At 54.4% G+C, this 16,648-nt stretch overlaps 7 protein-coding genes across 7 annotated transcripts; 3 read left to right on the forward strand and 4 right to left on the reverse strand.

Annotated features, from left to right (window-relative positions):
- Positions 1 to 89: 89 nt before the first annotated feature.
- Positions 90 to 2,483, reverse strand: M409DRAFT_16118 (uncharacterized protein; the record flags this gene model as incomplete). Its single annotated transcript, XM_033803499.1, has 1 exon — positions 90 to 2,483. The coding sequence occupies one exon, from the start codon at positions 2,481 to 2,483 to the stop codon at positions 90 to 92; it is 2,394 nt and encodes a 797-aa protein (XP_033674737.1).
- A 512-nt stretch (positions 2,484 to 2,995) lies between these two features.
- M409DRAFT_62086 (uncharacterized protein) lies at positions 2,996 to 7,936 on the forward strand (the record flags this gene model as incomplete). Its single annotated transcript, XM_033815013.1, has 3 exons — positions 2,996 to 3,274; positions 3,330 to 7,649; positions 7,703 to 7,936. The coding sequence occupies 3 exons, from the start codon at positions 2,996 to 2,998 to the stop codon at positions 7,934 to 7,936; spliced, it is 4,833 nt and encodes a 1,610-aa protein (XP_033674738.1).
- Positions 7,937 to 8,873: 937 nt separating this feature from the next.
- Positions 8,874 to 9,890, forward strand: M409DRAFT_34941 (uncharacterized protein; the record flags this gene model as incomplete). The annotated part of the gene is made up of 1 exon (XM_033810338.1): positions 8,874 to 9,890. A coding segment is annotated over one exon (1,017 nt), but the record flags the coding sequence as incomplete, so codon positions are not given.
- Positions 9,891 to 10,726: 836 nt separating this feature from the next.
- On the reverse strand, positions 10,727 to 11,575 carry M409DRAFT_48769 (uncharacterized protein; the record flags this gene model as incomplete). The annotated part of the gene is made up of 3 exons (XM_033811037.1): positions 10,727 to 11,188; positions 11,245 to 11,401; positions 11,490 to 11,575. 3 exons carry the CDS (start codon positions 11,573 to 11,575, stop codon positions 10,727 to 10,729), a joined length of 705 nt encoding a protein of 234 aa, XP_033674740.1.
- Positions 11,576 to 11,889: 314 nt separating this feature from the next.
- On the reverse strand, positions 11,890 to 13,242 carry M409DRAFT_16122 (uncharacterized protein; the record flags this gene model as incomplete). The annotated part of the gene is made up of 1 exon (XM_033803500.1): positions 11,890 to 13,242. One exon carries the CDS (start codon positions 13,240 to 13,242, stop codon positions 11,890 to 11,892), a length of 1,353 nt encoding a protein of 450 aa, XP_033674741.1.
- A 261-nt stretch (positions 13,243 to 13,503) lies between these two features.
- On the forward strand, positions 13,504 to 14,826 carry M409DRAFT_35341 (uncharacterized protein; the record flags this gene model as incomplete). The annotated part of the gene is made up of 2 exons (XM_033810378.1): positions 13,504 to 13,768; positions 13,820 to 14,826. 2 exons carry the CDS (start codon positions 13,504 to 13,506, stop codon positions 14,824 to 14,826), a joined length of 1,272 nt encoding a protein of 423 aa, XP_033674742.1.
- A 187-nt stretch (positions 14,827 to 15,013) lies between these two features.
- On the reverse strand, positions 15,014 to 16,567 carry M409DRAFT_62091 (uncharacterized protein; the record flags this gene model as incomplete). The annotated part of the gene is made up of 1 exon (XM_033815014.1): positions 15,014 to 16,567. One exon carries the CDS (start codon positions 16,565 to 16,567, stop codon positions 15,014 to 15,016), a length of 1,554 nt encoding a protein of 517 aa, XP_033674743.1.
- Between the last annotated feature and the right edge of the window lie 81 nt (positions 16,568 to 16,648).

The raw sequence follows: 16,648 nt of genomic DNA on the forward strand, positions 1-16,648 counted from the left end.
CGCTCGTGGTCCTGGTATTCCGTGTTCAAGACTTCAGCACTAAACCAGTATCTTATAGACAACATCACAGTTTTCTTTGTTCGAACTACCTAAGCATCGACCTCCATCATCGCAGCCTCCGCCCCAGCATCATCATACATCTCCTCATCGCCCACCTCCTCCGCCTCCGCCTCCCTCATAACTTGATCCCCATACCCATCCCCATTCATCTCCTCCTCCTCCCTCTTCCTCTCACTCGCCATCTTCTCCTGATGCACCATCAAATCCTCAAAACTCCACGTCGACACCCCCTCCTGCAACTGCGCCGGAAAAGGCTTACTCATAAACTTCAAAAACTTCTTCGCGCTCGCCACCGCCTGGTCGACGGACATGTTCGTATCGCTCTCCTTGAGCGCCGACGAGATCCATTTCGGTAATTGCGTGCGCTTCTTCGCGAACCGCTTGTCCGCCATGACCATGATGCCGTAGTCGTCTTTCCCGCGCAGGACGCGGCCGAGGCACTGCGCGCAGTGCCGCATGGCGTCGAAGGAGAGGAAGTCGTTTTCGCGGATGCGGTAGGTTTCGCGGAGGAACTCGAGGCGCGCTTTGAGGATGCGGGATTCGGTGTACTGGAAGGGGACGCCGATGCAGAGCACCGTGCGGCCGTAGTGGTGGTCGAAATCGATGCCCTCGGAGACTTTGCCGCGGGCGACGCAGAGGAGGACGGCGCCGCGGCCGTTGGAGCACGCGGTGCGGTACGTTTCGAGGGCGAGCGAAGTTTCTTGGCTGTCGGGCGTTTCAACGAGGATGAGCTTGGATTTCCAGACTTGGTCGAGGATGCCCATGGATTGCCACATGGAGATGACGGATTCCATGTAGAGGTAGGAGGGGAAGAAGACGACGACGCCGTCCGGGGTCAGTTTGGAGAATTCGATGAGGAGGTTGCCGTAGTTGCGGACGTTGGTTGGGTCGTTGCGGGTTTGGAAGCCGGAGGAGATTTGGGATTGGTCGGAACCTCTGGTTACGATCATGGGCAGGAAGGTTTGTCTTGCGAGGGTCATGGCGTATGATTCTTGAACGACTGTTGTGAAGCCCAGCATCTTTGGGTACATCTCGAGGGGGGAGATGGTTCCGGATGTGATAATGACCGAGCTGAAGCGATCGAAGACCGGCTTGATTGCTATAGCTGCGTCGAGACATGTGAAGTGCAAGATTGGGTTTGGCACGGTGGCTGTGTCCGACTCGTAGGGCTCCAGAATCAACAAGAAGCCAGTATCGTACGTCGCCACAAGTGTCGCGAAGCTAGCAACTTCTTGCAATGGCTGGTAATCCTCGATATTGGTGAGCTCCAAGGTCCTCACAAGAGATGTAAGTCTTTCAGCGCAGAAGCGAAGAGGCTTCTTCTCGATGAAGGTCAACTCCTTCAGATGCTGCAGGAAAGACGGCGGCGTTTCTGAAATGACATGCAAGACCTTCATTCTTGTCTTGAGGTATTCGATGAAGCGTTTGAGAAAAGCGGTGAAATGTTCCGCTCTTCGGATATTGCCTGGAACGGCCTCTTTGAGCAGATCGTCGGGAAGAGCTGGATTCGACATGAACGCGCCTTCATCTCGTGCTTCGTCTGCTTCTCGTAGGCCTTCTACCAGCTTCGCATACTCATTTTGAAGTTTTTCTGCATCGGTGTCTTTCATCTCGTTGATCTTTTTCTCTAGATTGCTGGCACCTCTTGCCGCCTTTCGGAGCGAATCCTCTGTGAGATCGATGCTCAAAGATTCGATACACACATTATCGATGTTGTGGGCTTCATCAAAGACTACGATGCAGTCTTTCGACAGCTCTCTTGATACCCTCTCTGCAATCTTGGGGTCCAGCAGATAGTGGTATGAGTATATTATTACGTTGCAGAATGGCATCATTCGTCTTGCCGTGAAGTAAGGGCATTGCTTTTGTTGCTCACCATACCTCAGCATACCATCGAGTGTCCACACACCGGGCGATATGAGGTTGTGAGGCTCGAGAAGGTCCAGATTGTCGTGATAGATGCAAAGATCTACATCCTCGCCACGCTCTTTCTTCTCCTTCACGAACCCCGCCGTCAGACTTCGACACCGGGCGTCGACGATTGAGCCACTCTTCTCTCGCTTGACGGAGGGATGTAGACACAAGTTCTTTCGACTGGTCAAGCCCAACCCTCTGAAGTCCTCCACCTCGCCGAGTTGATCCGCGCGATATTTCATCAAAGCTTTCAACTCTGCCAGCGCCTTTTCGATCTCGGACATGGTACGAGAGCAGTAAATGAGCTTCCGATGTTCTGGATAGAACTGTTGGTATGCGACGATGAGAGAAAGAAGAGACACGGTCTTTCCGGTCCCTGAAGGCATCTCCAGAACACAGTGGCCACCAGCATCCAAAGTGCGCTTGAGATCACACATGTAGGCATATTGCTCCGGGTAGATCCTGGGATACGGAAAGAGAACCGGCAGGTCCTCAATAAAGAACTTCATTCTCCAAGACTCGTTCGCCGCCTGGCGACTTCACAGCGCTCTATGCCTTTCGCCTCATGCCAGGAGATTGAAATGCGGATTTCGTCCTCGATCCAGATCTGGGTGCGCAGTTGGCTTGCCTCGATGTTGTGGTGGTCAGAGGGAATGCTCTATCTTGTGGACTAGGTGCTAATGGAGCTGATGATGGTCGTCGTCCGTGGAGAGGTGAACAACGAATGGAAGCCTGTTTAAAGTCAGCGATCTCACGAGGTCGCCGCGAAGGCACGTGCCTTGGGAGCTAAGCGAGCAGCGCTAATGCACGATCACCACTAGCGCGCGATCTCAAACCTTGACTTCGCCTGCGTCATTCCAGACGGCGGCGACGAAATCTCAACACCGCAGACAGCCAAACAACCACCTGCATATCGACGACAGAGAAGCCTGCTTGCAGATGCTCTCCTCCCCAACACTCTCTTTCCTCCTCGCCATCAGCCCGGCCTCTTCTCCCCACATCCAACACCCGCGCCTCGGACATGAGCAAGAGGCCATTCAAGTCACAAGCCAGCAGCGGCCGGGCTGGAGGCGGTTTCGGTGCCTTTGGAAACGCCAGCTTCGGTTCGACACAGTCATCGGTCTTGTCATACATCCAAGAGCCACCGGACTACTCCCTGATCAGCGATGCAAACCTGGTGCCTGCCTTCAAGAATCTGACCAAGAAGGATAGCACGACCAAGGCCAAGGCACTCGAAGATCTGCAGAACTCTCTTATATCGTCCGATCGCGATCTCGAAGATGCTGTGGTTGAAGCATGGGTGCGTGTGATTCTGCGCCCAAAGATGGATGTAGATAGTAACAATATTCACCCAGGTCAAACTTTATCCTCGCCTTTCCATTGACAATGCTCGTCGGGTACGCCAGCTTGCCCACGTCCTGAACGGTCAGATTTGCTCCAAGTGCGGCAAGCGAGTAGCAAAACATCTCCCTCGCATCTCTGGTCCTTGGCTGGCTGGAACATTTGACGTCGACAGACTAGCAGCGAAAGCCGCTCAGGATGCCCTTGCCAATGTGTTCCCCAGCTCAGAAAAGATCCAAGGTCTAAGGAAGACCTTCCATCAATCGATTCTGGAATACTGCAGAGATGCTCTTGTCAACGAGAGTGTATCGACTCTCAGCGACGAGAGGACTGTCAGCCCTGATGACGCCCAGGCCACTTACGCACGAGTCATATCGACAAGCATCTCAGTTGTAACCAGTCTACTGGAGACGCTACCCCCTGATGAGGTGTCGAAGCAAATCCACATCTATGAAGAGATTCTAGGCGACGCAAAGGTATGGGAATTTGCGTCGCATGATGATCCCAGCGTCCGTCGCGCCGTTCACAGACTCGTTCAAGTGTGTCTGAAGAGGCAACCATCGCTCGTAAAATCTAATGTCAAGGCTGCAAGCAAATCATATGTCTACAAAGGCTTGTCCTCAGACCAGGCGAGCTCGGCAGTAGACTTTATACAGACTCTTGACGCACTAACTACAGCATTGCCGACTATTTGGACTGATGCATACAGCGGAAAAAAGTCCGCAATCTCCAGACTGCAGCAAGGCTTGAAGCGTGGAGCTCATGGAGGCCCGTCTGGATACTGGGACGTCATGAGAGACACATTCCGTAAACTTCCCCAAGAAGTCTTACCAAAGAGCCAAGGCGAAGCCACCGATTTGTTTCTAGCGGCACGAGATGGAGTCTCCAAGCGAGAAGAACGGTTCAACGCATCAGCGGCGTGGCCAGCCTACTTCACACTCGTCGATATCGTTACTTCGGCGCTTCCAGAGGAGATCACTGAGAGCCTTCTAGAAGAGTTCGCTTTGCCCCCAGTCAACCAATACATACATCCTCAAGACGAGAATGCGAAATGGAGTATCACTGGCGCAAGATCGGCTCTGCTGGTGTCTAAAGTAGCGTTGATCGGACGCCTACCGCCTCTGCTGGAACGGAAGTGGCCACATCTGGCAGACAAGTTAGTCGAATTGGCGAAAATGTCACAACCCGAGCAATCGAAAGACTTTGACAAGTCACAAAAGCATGTGGCAGCCGCGGGTGAGCGGTGGGCTGATCTTCAAAGAGAATTATACTCTCAAGAATACCACTTGCCAGACTCTACCAAAGACGCATTTGCAGCGGCGAGCCTCAAGGTATTACAAGAGTGCATCGCGTTACTCAAAGCTCGCCAAGGGAAGCCCTACGGTGCGGCAGCAATCATCGAAGAGCAGCTACGCGCCAACGCACCTCAACTCATGGCCAGGCAGGACTTCCAACAAGTTCTCAAGACTTTTGTGACGAATAAGCTACCTCGCTTGATGTACAGCCCATCGCAAAGACATCTGGCTCGATGCCTGTATGCCACTGGTGGCGATCCAGAATTTGAAAAGCTTTTCCAGGACACCTTGCAGGCTGTACTGGACGCAGAGGAGTCAACAGAACCTAAGCTTAGGGCTCTTCATGCGCTGTTGCCGACGAAGACACCACAAAGAGCTGTGGAGCTTGCGCGAAATCACCGAGGTCTGCAGGAATATATTGCATCTCAGCATTTTGCCGGCGACGATTCAGTGACTTTGACACTTCTTTCGGACTTGCTCAAGACTGGTGTGGTTGCACAACAGACGACTGACACGGTACTGTCAGGGTTGACAGCGTCGTTATCGGTTCCTGACTCTCACGCACAATCGAGCCTTGCCGCTGTAGAACAGTTGGCTTTGAGCGACCAGTCCTCCGTACGAACCTTCATGGAGAGCGATGCAGGCAAGCAGCTTCTGCCCAATGTGTTACATCTAGAACAGTCTCCAGATGATGCGGTGGCCGAGAAGGCAACTTCCCTATCCGGACGTTTGTCCTCAGCAATGGGAAGTGCTGCAACCGATGCAAAGTACAGTATTATCCTGCAGAATTTGGAGACCGTGTCTCACAGATCTCTGTCCATTGATGCAGTACTCGAGCTCCTGGAGAAGGTCTCTTCGTCTGCCTCGGAACCTTCAACGGTCCAAGACCTGCTGCCCAGCCTCAAGACCTGGCGACAGTCTATTCTCGCCATCGTGCGGCCACCAAAAGCCTCACTGAGTCTTCTGAGTCCACTAAGTGGAGCAGTGCACCTCATTCATTCGGACGCAGCTGATGCGTACGATGCGGCCCATTACGACGGGGAAGGCCTTTCTCAGGGGCTGAGGATCGCCATCTACATGTCCAAGGTCTTGAACAACCCAGAGGTACTCAAGCAGCTTGGCAACGATGCTCTACCCATGCTCGTGCTTCTCAACATCTGCGTATTGCTCGCTGAAGACAATACAAGCGTTCTTGGTGCTAATGGACTGTGGCTGCCTGCAGCAACGATCGCTTTCGAGGACGACGTCATGGACTTTATCTCAAACGCCAACACCGTACTCAGAACATACTGGGAGAGCCTCGGACCTGCTTCTGCTGAGAGTGCATTCTTCGACTCGCTCGATGACTTGAAGAGTCAGGCTCAGAATGAGGGGCCAATGGCATACTACGCCATGCTCGCCTCCACGAAAGCATACGATAATGTCTTCGAGCTGCATGGATATTCCACAGAGGCCACAAAATCAAGCGACGAATCGCTGAAAGCCAAAAAGGCGGCCAAGGATCCACTGGTATTGTCTTCATTCATCGTGGGCCATGCTCAGCCACTTGCAGGAAGCCAGTCATTGACTCGGCTTTTCAACGAGCTCGTTGCTGATCTGACTGACCTCAGCGTGGACTCGGGCCATCAGGACGCCATTCTGACGCCACTTGTCGTCCTCAACGCAGTTCTACACACCCAAGATGACATTGTCGACAAGGTCCAGAAGACGCGTCTCATATTTTTGGTCAAGCACATCGTGCCATGGCTTGCGACAGATATTTCTCTTGCTTCGAAAGCAGAAGTATGCAAAGCGCTGTCACTGCTCTTGCCAGCCATGTCAGACACCTACGGCGAGCACTGGTCGCAGATCATTGAATGGATCCCTTCGTTCTGGAGATCCGCCGAGATGCTCTCCGATGGCAAAATCGTTGCTGAGCAGGGCATCATTCTAGTCCATTCTTCACTGAAGCTCTACTCTGCCCTCCACAAGCTCACCAAAGACGACGACCCCAATGACGATCTCATGGATGCCATGAAGGACAACAACGACCAACTCTTCTATGGAGTGTTCGAGGTCTTAAAGTCAGCGAATGGGATCTCAGACGAAACCCATCAACCCATGATGGTCACGAACGAGCTGCTGGGACGCGAGCTGTCCCGTATGCCATTCCAATCGATCACCGACTTTGAGGAACTCTTCCCGCTCATGTACACCCCATCACATGCCCTTCAAGGTGCAGCATTCGATCTGCTCCATCGCCAGATTCCAGCAAGTCAAGAACAGATCTCATTCGATGCTGCTCTTGAAGACAAAACGGCGCAACTACCAGACGAGCTTCTCTCACTCATCATCGATGCACCAACGCTGGACTCGCTTGCAGATGCATCGTTCGACCGAGCCATGCCCCTTCAGTTGCAAGGCTTCCTGAACAGTTGGCGCCTGACGTTCGATCATTTCACCAACTCTAGCTATCGTGTCAAGAGTGATTATGTGGATCAACTAAAAGAGGGAGGCTACCTTTCAGGACTGCTTGACCTCATTTTCGACTTCTTGGATCATACAAGAGGCAAGCCTGTCGATGCATCGAAGTTCAACTTGCAACAATACGAGGACGGCGTGGAGTCGGACGTGGAGCGAGACGTACAATGGCTATTGAGTCATCTGTACTATCTAGCTCTGTCCAATGTTCCAAGCTTAGTGAAAAGCTATTTCTTGGAGATTCGGTCACGTCAAACGACGCAAGCTATCGAAAGCTGGACCGCGAAATACGTTGCTCCTCTGATCATTGATGCAAGTCTGCAGAATGTGTCTGATTGGGCGGAGAAGAGCGTCAAAGACGATCCTGACTGTGAGAACATGACCGTGAGGGTCGGCATGAGAAGCAAGGAGATCAACGTTAGCTACCTCGTGGATGAGCAGACGATGGCGATCAAGGTCATCCTGCCCGAGACGTATCCCCTCGACTCTGCCAAGGTCGTCAGCGTGAATCGTGTAGCTGTCAAAGAAGAGAAATGGCAGAGCTGGCTGCGCAACTGTCAGGGAGTGATTACATTCTCCGTGAGTGAAAAAGCCCGTCTTCAATACTTGTTCTTGCTAACATTTGATTGCAGAACGGCAGCATCACAGACGGTCTCACAGCCTGGCGCAAGAACGTCATCGGCGCTCTCAAAGGCCAGACTGAGTGCGCCATTTGCTACTCCATCATCAGCGGCGACAAGCAACTCCCCACGAAGCGATGCCCGACTTGCAAGAATCTGTTCCATTCGAGCTGTTTGCTCAAGTGGTTCAAGACGAGCAACGCGAGCACCTGTCCACTGTGCCGGAATCCATTCAACTTCAATTGAGGACCGATTTCAAAGGATGGACAAAGCGATCCAGGTCTTGTTTGGGGGCACTTGGGAGCTGAAATGGATCCTGCATATTGTTGTCTGCTATAGGACATGGAATCGCATCGCATTACCAGTGACTGCAGCCCCACATCTCGTTCAAGCCTCTCTTCCCTTTCGTCCCAGTTCAGTCTAAGGTAAGGTATCGGTATTCATTGTTCTTCCAGGTGCGTTTCCGGCTTTGTCTTGGCGTGCGATTCTGACAGCACAGGAGGGACACCATTCCTCAGATAATCCCTTCAAGGATTTGGCTGACATCCATGGCCAGATGTACGAGAGTTTATGTAGTGCAAGGAAGAGAGTCCTGGGACGAAGTCCAAATAAAGTACACGCACAGCGCGCGATCCGGCTGATCCAGGATCCGTTCAGGGTCCAGCCCCGTGGACCTCACCCATCTCATCTCTTCGTCTGACCGAAACATGTAAACCAACACGCCCAATACCGAATCCTCCACCGCTCACGGCCGCTTTTCCTCGACAGCATTGCGCCTACACGACTCGTCCAGAATAGAACCCGTGCGCATCGACCGCGCACACCGCTTATACGAATGTCAGCTTTCAGATAACACCGCCGACTCCAGACAATGGAGAGGAGTCCGACATCGCCGAATCACGCTCGCAGGCGGAGCGGATCATTGTTGTTTGGTGGGAGCCATACTTCGAGCGGTTCCAATGGCCATGTCCCGAAAGATCGGGCTGGATCGGACGGCTCAGGAGGGCCCTCTTCGAGCGACGACATGGAGTTGACGGATATACACTCCGACGTGGACGACGATGAAGAGACGGGTTTAACATACGCGGAACGCAAGAAGAGGAGGCGACGGAAACATCCAGTCCCAGGGGGCGAAGAGGCGGACGCAAAATTGGATGCCGGGATCGCGAGAGCGGCTTTGATCAAGAATATCGCTATCAATGCGTGTCTGATTGCGCTGTGGTACAGCTTCTCCATCAGCATCAGCGTTTACAACAAGTGGATGTTCAGCAAAGAGAACCTGGACTTCCATTTCCCGCTCTTCACGACGAGTGTGCATATGCTGGTGCAATTCAGCCTGGCCAGCCTCGTCCTCTGGATCTTCCCTCGCTACCGCCCGAGTCGCGCTGCGGAGATACCTTCGCACAACGGGTACAGCCAAGTCCACGACAACGAAGACGAACCCCCTGGCCTGGACCCGGAACCCAAAGCCAAAAAACCCCTCATGACCAAAACCTTCTACCTCACCCGCATCTCCCCCTGCGGCACGGCGACGGCCCTCGACATCGGCCTGGGGAACTTCTCCCTCCGCTTCATCACCCTCACCTTCTTCACCATGTGCAAATCCTCCGTCCTCGCCTTCGTCCTCCTCTTCGCCTTCCTCTTCAAACTCGAAAAGCCCACCTGGAAACTCTGCGCCATCATCCTCTTCATGACCGTCGGCGTCATCATGATGGTCGCCGGCGAAGCGGCCTTCAACGCGTTGGGCTTCATGCTGGTGATGACCGCCTCGCTGTGCTCCGGATTCCGCTGGTCCCTGACGCAGATCTTGCTGTTGAGGAACGCCGCCACGAGCAACCCCTTCAGCAGCATCTTCTTCCTCACGCCCGTCATGTTCACCGCGCTTCTCATCCTCGCCCTCCCCATCGAAGGCCCCGCAAACGTTATCGCGGCCTTTGGCGCCCTCTCCGAGGACAAAGGCCTCTTCGTCAGCATAGTCCTCATGCTCTTCCCGGGTGTCCTGGCCTTCATGATGGTGGCAGCAGAATTCGCCTTGATCAAACGAACCTCCGTCGTCACGTTATCCGTCTGTGGGATTTTCAAGGAAGTTCTGACAATTTCGGCCGCGTCGCTGACGTTCGGGGATCCCCTTTCGCCGATTAATATTTCTGGACTGGTGGTTACGATTGTGAGCATAGCGGGCTACAATTGGTTGAAGTACAGTTCGATGGAGAGCGAGGCGAGGAAGGAGGCGCATGAGATTATGGAGCGGGATGAGGGTGAAGGGAAGGCGAAGCAATCTGAAGATGATCTGGCGGATCCTGATGCCTTTGAAGTTGGGAGAGATTCGACCAGCACTGTTGGATTGATGCGAGATAGCCTGGCGCTGGCTGCAGATCCCGAGCCTGGAGGACATGCACGGGCATTGAGCAATGGAGTTTCTGGTGCTGGGCACAGTAATAGTCCCGTCAAAAGACCGGAGGACTTGGAATAGAATTTGTTCGATCTATCTACATACTGTACCACGATTGTGTCATCTTGAATTGCGTTCTCACCTCAAGCACAAAGGAAACACGCATGATCTTTGACGTGGGATTTTAAAAGCAGCGCAAGGGTACTCTGGCTTACCAATAATCTCAAACTCAGTGCATCTTTCGAGAGGGCGGCGGGCGAAAGCGGAGGAGCTTGACGGGGGCGGAGGGGAGGGTGCAGGTCGGCGGCGATGGAGGACGAGGTAAGCGACGACGTGGTTAACAGCGGAGGGGGATCATTGTAAATGAGCGCTCGACAGGTGAGGACGATGGCCGATCGACTCGACTCGACGACGAGGCTCGAAGATAAAACGTCCGTTCGATTCGATTTCGATTTCGCTTCGGAAGTTGCTAAGCTGACGTTCGCAAACCGAAACCCGTCTGTGGTTTACTAGTACACTCAGTATCCGATCCCATGCTTTCAAGACTTTTGAGAGTTGCTTTTAGTGTAAGGGTGCGCGCTTGCCTAGATGGCCATATGCACGTCGTCAATGGGCTCCTCTGGCCATGTGTTAGCTTGTTCTTTTCACTCAGCGGTATCCAGGTCATCGTGGGCAGGTGGAGCTTCTTCGGCTTTGTCGTTCATCAGTATCAGCTGGTCATACCTGGTGCGAATGGGCAACTCACCCTTACGCTCTTCGCCGTTGGTGGCTCCGTTGGTCTCACGCTCATACTCCCGGTCGCCACGCTCACGCTCCCTGTCGTCGCGGTCACGTGCTGGTAAATCATCCTCACGGTCTCGCTCCTTCAGGTCGCGTCGGTCGCGATCATCCGGGCTCCTGCTGCGGCGGCGATCATCTCCTCGGTCGTCGCGGCGGTCACGGCCACCGCGGTACTCGTCGTCGCCACGATCATCGCGGTAGCTACGGCGTGGTGGGGTGGCAGAGCGGCCACGGCGAGGCGATCGCTCACGGCGGCTACCACCACCACCTCCTCCTCCGCGGCCGGTGTCGAATCGCCAGCTGGCCGATGGTGGCGTACGAGCCCACTGCAGCTCATGTCAGAACGTGTCGGAGTGTCCCATATGTCTTTGTTTTGGCTCACCTCGATCTTGAGTAGGTCGTCGCGACCAATACGCTTGTTGTGCATCTCGTGGTAGGCGTCGTCGGCATCGCGGCGGCTCTCGTACTCGACGAAGGCGAAAAGGCGGGAAGAAGCAGTCCGTGGGGCTGGGATGTCGCAGCGGACGAGGCGGCCGTATCTGGGAGGATGTTAATGAAATCGCGACTCGAGGCGTTTTCGGAGGCATTCGACTGGGCAAGGAGATCGAGGGACGAGGCGTGGCTTACCTCTCGAATTCGAAGGCAAGGTCGCGGGCGCGTGTGCCGTGGCCGAAGCCAGTGACGTAGAGAGTGGTACCTCCGCTGCGCGACATGATGGGTGGTGTTGTCGAGGGGTGCGGTGCGGTGGTTGTCGGTGGTGTGGTAAGTCAGAAAGAAAGGAGTGACGTTTGATGGAAGAAGCTTGACTCGCGAAAGACGCTAGCGAATCTAGGGCACGTGACCGATATTTTCAACCTGAGGCATCATGTTCGGCCAACAACGGACTCGGTCTGTTCTCATGATCATGATTTCAGTTCCTATATAAGCAAGTACCGTGGTATCTTAACGTTCATTCCGACGCCTGGAAATGCTCCACTCGCCTGCCAACGCCAACGCAATGCAACCTAACGCTATCACAGCCCAATTTTTATTGCTCTGTAGTGAGGACCATCTTCTCTCGCTCACTCCTCCTCTTTTTCTGACCTTTCCTTGAATGCTTCCTCTCGTTCTCTTCTCTCCTCTTGATGCTCTTCAGCTCATCCTGCTTGATCTCGCCCGCTTTCTTAACAACCTTTGGCACGTGCCTGTGCCTGCCGATGCGGCGGATTTCCGGCATGTGCTTCCACCTCTCCTTTAGCGCCTCATCGTATTCGAGCTTTTGTCGCTCTCGTGCCGACCTGACGCCGCTACGCTCACTGGCATTCGATCGCCACAACCTGACATTGCCGTCGTCCGACCCCGACAAGACGTAGCTAGAATCGCCACTGAACGTGCACGAGAAGATGCGTTGCATGCGCTTGGTGTGGTAGACGTCTCGGCTGTGCCCAGACTTTTGCGGTGTCCAGAGCCGGAGCGTACGATCGTAGGATGCAGACACCAGCTCCTGACCGGTCGGGCTGAAATCAACGTCCATGACCGCAGACACATGGTCTTTGAGGACGTTCAGAGCTCGGCTTAGGTTTCGGCTGTCGAACATATAGATGTTGTGGTCTTCATTCGCCACGGCGAAGTTGAAGGGTTCCATCGGATTCCAGGCAATGCTGTTGCTCGACATAGTAAGGATGCTGCGGTGCAGTGGAGAGCTTGTCCTGAGATCGTAAAGAACGAGAGACCGATCGCTTGCACAAGAAGCCAGCAAAGAAGTCTCAGACTGGTTGAACGCAAGCGCTGTGATGGTGTCGATACTGGTGGGCCATGCGAGTGTCTGCGTAGGTGTGGTCGAAGGTCTGGACATGTCGTAGAGTTGGATGCTTGAAGACGACGCCGCAGCAAAAGCCGGTTCTGAGCGATGCAGCGACAGCGCTGTGAAGGAGTTCGTTCCGAGCCATGTTGCAGTGGGTGGACTCTTCGAAGGCGTGTTGTAAGGATCATACATCTTGACCGTTCGGTCTGTTCCGCAGCTGAGCAACTTGCGATCCTGAGTCCAGCACATTCCCTTCACCAAGTTCTCATGCGCCTGCGTCTGCCATACTTCATCTCTGCTAGGAAGATCCCACACCTTCAATACACCATCGCCGCTGCCACTTGCAAATCTGTCCAACGACTGTGGATCTCTTCCTAGAGTATACACTCCATCAACATGGCCTCTTCCGAGCTGTGCGACAAAAGGCGCAGCGAACATGCGCTCTAGCTTTGTGGCATTTAGAGCTCGTGTGTATTCTCTCGCTCGTTCGAATGGATGGAGGGCAGGGTCGAGATTTCGGGGCTGTCGCGCCGAGCCATCGCTGGCACCAGGTGTCTGTATCGAACTCGCCGAGCGAGTAAGTGCTTTGATCTTCATGATCGGTCCATCGCTGTAGAGAGGGTGTTCAAGACGACGTCAAGAAATTCGAGAAGTCGAGTCGATTAAGGTTTGCGGCTCGGCGGACAGAGCCGATGATCCCTGCACGTCGGCGAGCATGAGATCGCGTGTTGCTTTGGAACCTGAGCCGTTGCAACGACATCACCTCTTCACCATCGACCACTCCATCTGCGCATTTGACAAACTCACATCAGCCGCCAACCCAACGCTTGATAATACCAGCAGAACATCACCGCCAACATGGCCGCGGAAGACAATGCAAAGCGGATAGAAGAGGCGAGGAAGCTGGCCAAAGACCAGCCAGCCAAAGCCGAGCAGATCTACAAGGACATCCTCTCGAAAGCACCAGGAACCAACGAAAAGTCAGTGAAGGAGTTTGAGAATGCTCTCATTGGACTGGGCGAGCTCTACCGTGACCACAAGCGGACGCAAGACCTCGCCAACCTCATCCAACAAACGCGGGACGTTCTTTCCAGCTTCGCCAGAGCGAAGACCGCAAAGCTAGGTATGCAGCACTGTTGTTTGTCTTATAACCTCAGTCATTGATACGTCTCAGTCCGCCAACTCCTCGACCTTCTCGCCGCCATTCCCAATACCATCGACACGCAGATCTCCGTCACGAAGTCATGTATCGATTGGGCCGTGCAACAGCGTCAAGGCTTCTTGCGCCAGAGCTTGGAAGTTCGTCTAGTCAACCTTCACATGCAGACGCAGTCATACTACGAAGCACTCACCCTCATCAACAACCTTCTGAAAGAGCTGAGGCGGTTAGACGATAAGCTGGTCTTGGTGGAGGTACAACTGTTGGAGAGCAGAGTCTACCATGCGCTAGGAAACGTACCCAAGGGTAGAGCGGCGCTGACCAGCGCGAGGACAAGTGCTGCATCTGTATACACCCCGCCATTGCTCCAGGCCGGTCTGGACATGCAGTCTGGTCAGCTGCACGCCGAGGATGGAGACTTCAACACGGCATTCTCATACTTCATCGAGGCGATGGAGGGCTACCACTCACAGGACGATGCAGCAAAGGCAACATCCGCGCTGCAGTACATGCTTCTCTGCAAGATCATGTTGAACTTGAAGGACGACGTCGATACGCTCATGACTTCGAAGCATGCCATTCGATACGCCGGCAAGAACCTCGACGCCATGAAGGCTGTAGCTCGGGCCCACAACAACCGAAGCTTGGAGGAGTACGAACAGGCACTGCACGCATACCGATACGAGCTCGGTAGCGACCGTTTCATCGCATCTCACCTTCGACGCCTCTACGACAGCATGCTGGAGCAGAATCTGATCAAAGTCATCGAGCCGTTCTCACGAGTCGAGATCAGCCATGTTGCGCAAGTGGTCGGCCTTGACGTAGCTCAGGTGGAGCGGAAGCTCAGCCAGATGATCCTGGATCGTGTCATCGTCGGCGTGCTGGATCAGGGCAAGGGAGTCATCGAGATTTTCGAAGAAGGAGGACGTGATGTGGGCTACGATGCTGCCCTTGACACGATCGAGAAGTTGGGAAGTGTGGTAGAGGTTCTCTACAACTCCCAGGCCAATCTTCTGGAGTAGATCCTGGGCGCTCCGGCATTGCACCAAATTCCAAAGAGCATGCGCCGCATCATGTATAGTAGCATAGAGTGCATCAAACGCGAGAAAAGTAACGAACTCATGGAGAAACGCCGGAGCGACCTGACCTCAGCTTCGCCTGCATGTAGCTAGACGGCAACGAGGATTTCTCCCATTGCTAAAATCAGCTCTATCCTCCTTCCACCCCGTCCTCCCCACCCCTCACCCTCTTCAGCACAGTAACCTCCTCCTGCACCAACTCCACAACCCTCTCCCCATCCTCCCTATACAACAACCTGACCGCCATCTCCAACCCCTCCAAAACCAAACAAATCTCATGCGGCGCCCCCGTCGCCGGCGCCCAAGGCATCGCACCCCCAATCAACCTCTGCGGCTTGACGACCCCATCGAACGCAATATACGGAATCCCATTATCAGAGAAAATCTCCCACTCCGCATCCATGGCATAGCTACTCGCTGCTGCAGGGCTGGCGCCTGGCGTGGCGCGTTTGTTGGGTGAGGAAGGGAGGTGTGCGGAATCCGTCCAATGGCCCAGGAAGGCTTTGTAGAGATCTCCCATAAACACCCCCTCCGGACCAGGGTACGGAATCAACGAGGACATTTTCCTGCCAAAGTCCGGCAGGGAGGGGTACAAGGGGAAGGCTTTGAGACACATGACGGCGGCGACGAGGCGCTGGTAGGTCTCGGTGCCGAGGGCGGAGTTGGTCATGATGGCGAGGGACATGCGGCCGGGGGATTTCAGGAGGCCGCCGAGGGGGAGCGGCGCGGCGTAGCCGTGCGCGCCGAGGAGGTAGCTGCTGTAGCCCGGGTCGTTGTAGCCGGCGTGTGCGAAGAAGGTGTCGTCGACGGACCAGCCGTAGGACATGGCGGTGTCCGGGTCGTTGGGCGTTACGCGGGCGAGCATGTGGTCGGCGAGTTGGCGGGAGAGGAAGGTGGTGGGGGAGGTGTCGGTGCTGTGGAGGGAGTGTTGGATTGCGGCCATGGCTTTGAGGAGGTCTGTTGGGGTTGTCCAGAGGCCGGCGGCGGCGAGTTCGGTGAAGCGGTGGTGGCCTCGTGGGCTGGGCATGTAGGCTGTGGTGTGTGGTTTGGCGTAGTTCTCCTCTCCCGGGGCCAGGTCGCCGAAGAGACTTCGTGTCATGCCTAGGGGTTCGAGGACTACGGTACGCATGAGGTCGGGGAAAGGGGTGTTCGTCACTTTCTCGAGAAGAAGTTGTAGCAACGTAAACCCCCCTCCAGAGTACCTACACTGACTCCCCGGAAAACTCAAGAACTTCATCCTCGGACTATTCGCCGGCGGTCGTCCAGCGAAGACTTGCTGATACGTCGGCATCTCTTCCTCATCCGTATGTCCAGCGAACCCATGCTGCGAGAGTCCAGATCTATGCGAAACCAATAATTCCACCGTAACCAACTCCATCAAATGCGCCGTCCGCGGATCCAGAATCCCCTCCAGAACCGCCTCGTCGACATAATCCACCACCTTGGTCTCATAGCTCAAACGGCCTTGATCGATCAGCTTCGCTACCGCCAACGCTGTAATGGCCTTGGAGATACTGCATGCTTGGTAGAGCGTATTCGGATCCTCGTAGCCATTCGTGATCACATGCGATTGAATGGGGCCGAAAGGGTCTTCGAGAAGTGCTATCGAGGCAGAGGGGACTCCATCATCGTTCAATCGATCCGCAGAGGTGAGGTAGAGTTCGATGTCTTTCAAAACTCCCATGGTCGGTCGTTACATGCTGTTGAGCGGCGGTGAAAACGATTCGATGTCTTTTCGAAAAGTCAACGGAACAGGGATCAGAAG

Source organism: Zasmidium cellare (genome assembly GCF_010093935.1).
Source record: "Zasmidium cellare ATCC 36951 unplaced genomic scaffold M409scaffold_1, whole genome shotgun sequence".
Taxonomy (NCBI): domain Eukaryota; kingdom Fungi; phylum Ascomycota; class Dothideomycetes; order Mycosphaerellales; family Mycosphaerellaceae; genus Zasmidium; species Zasmidium cellare.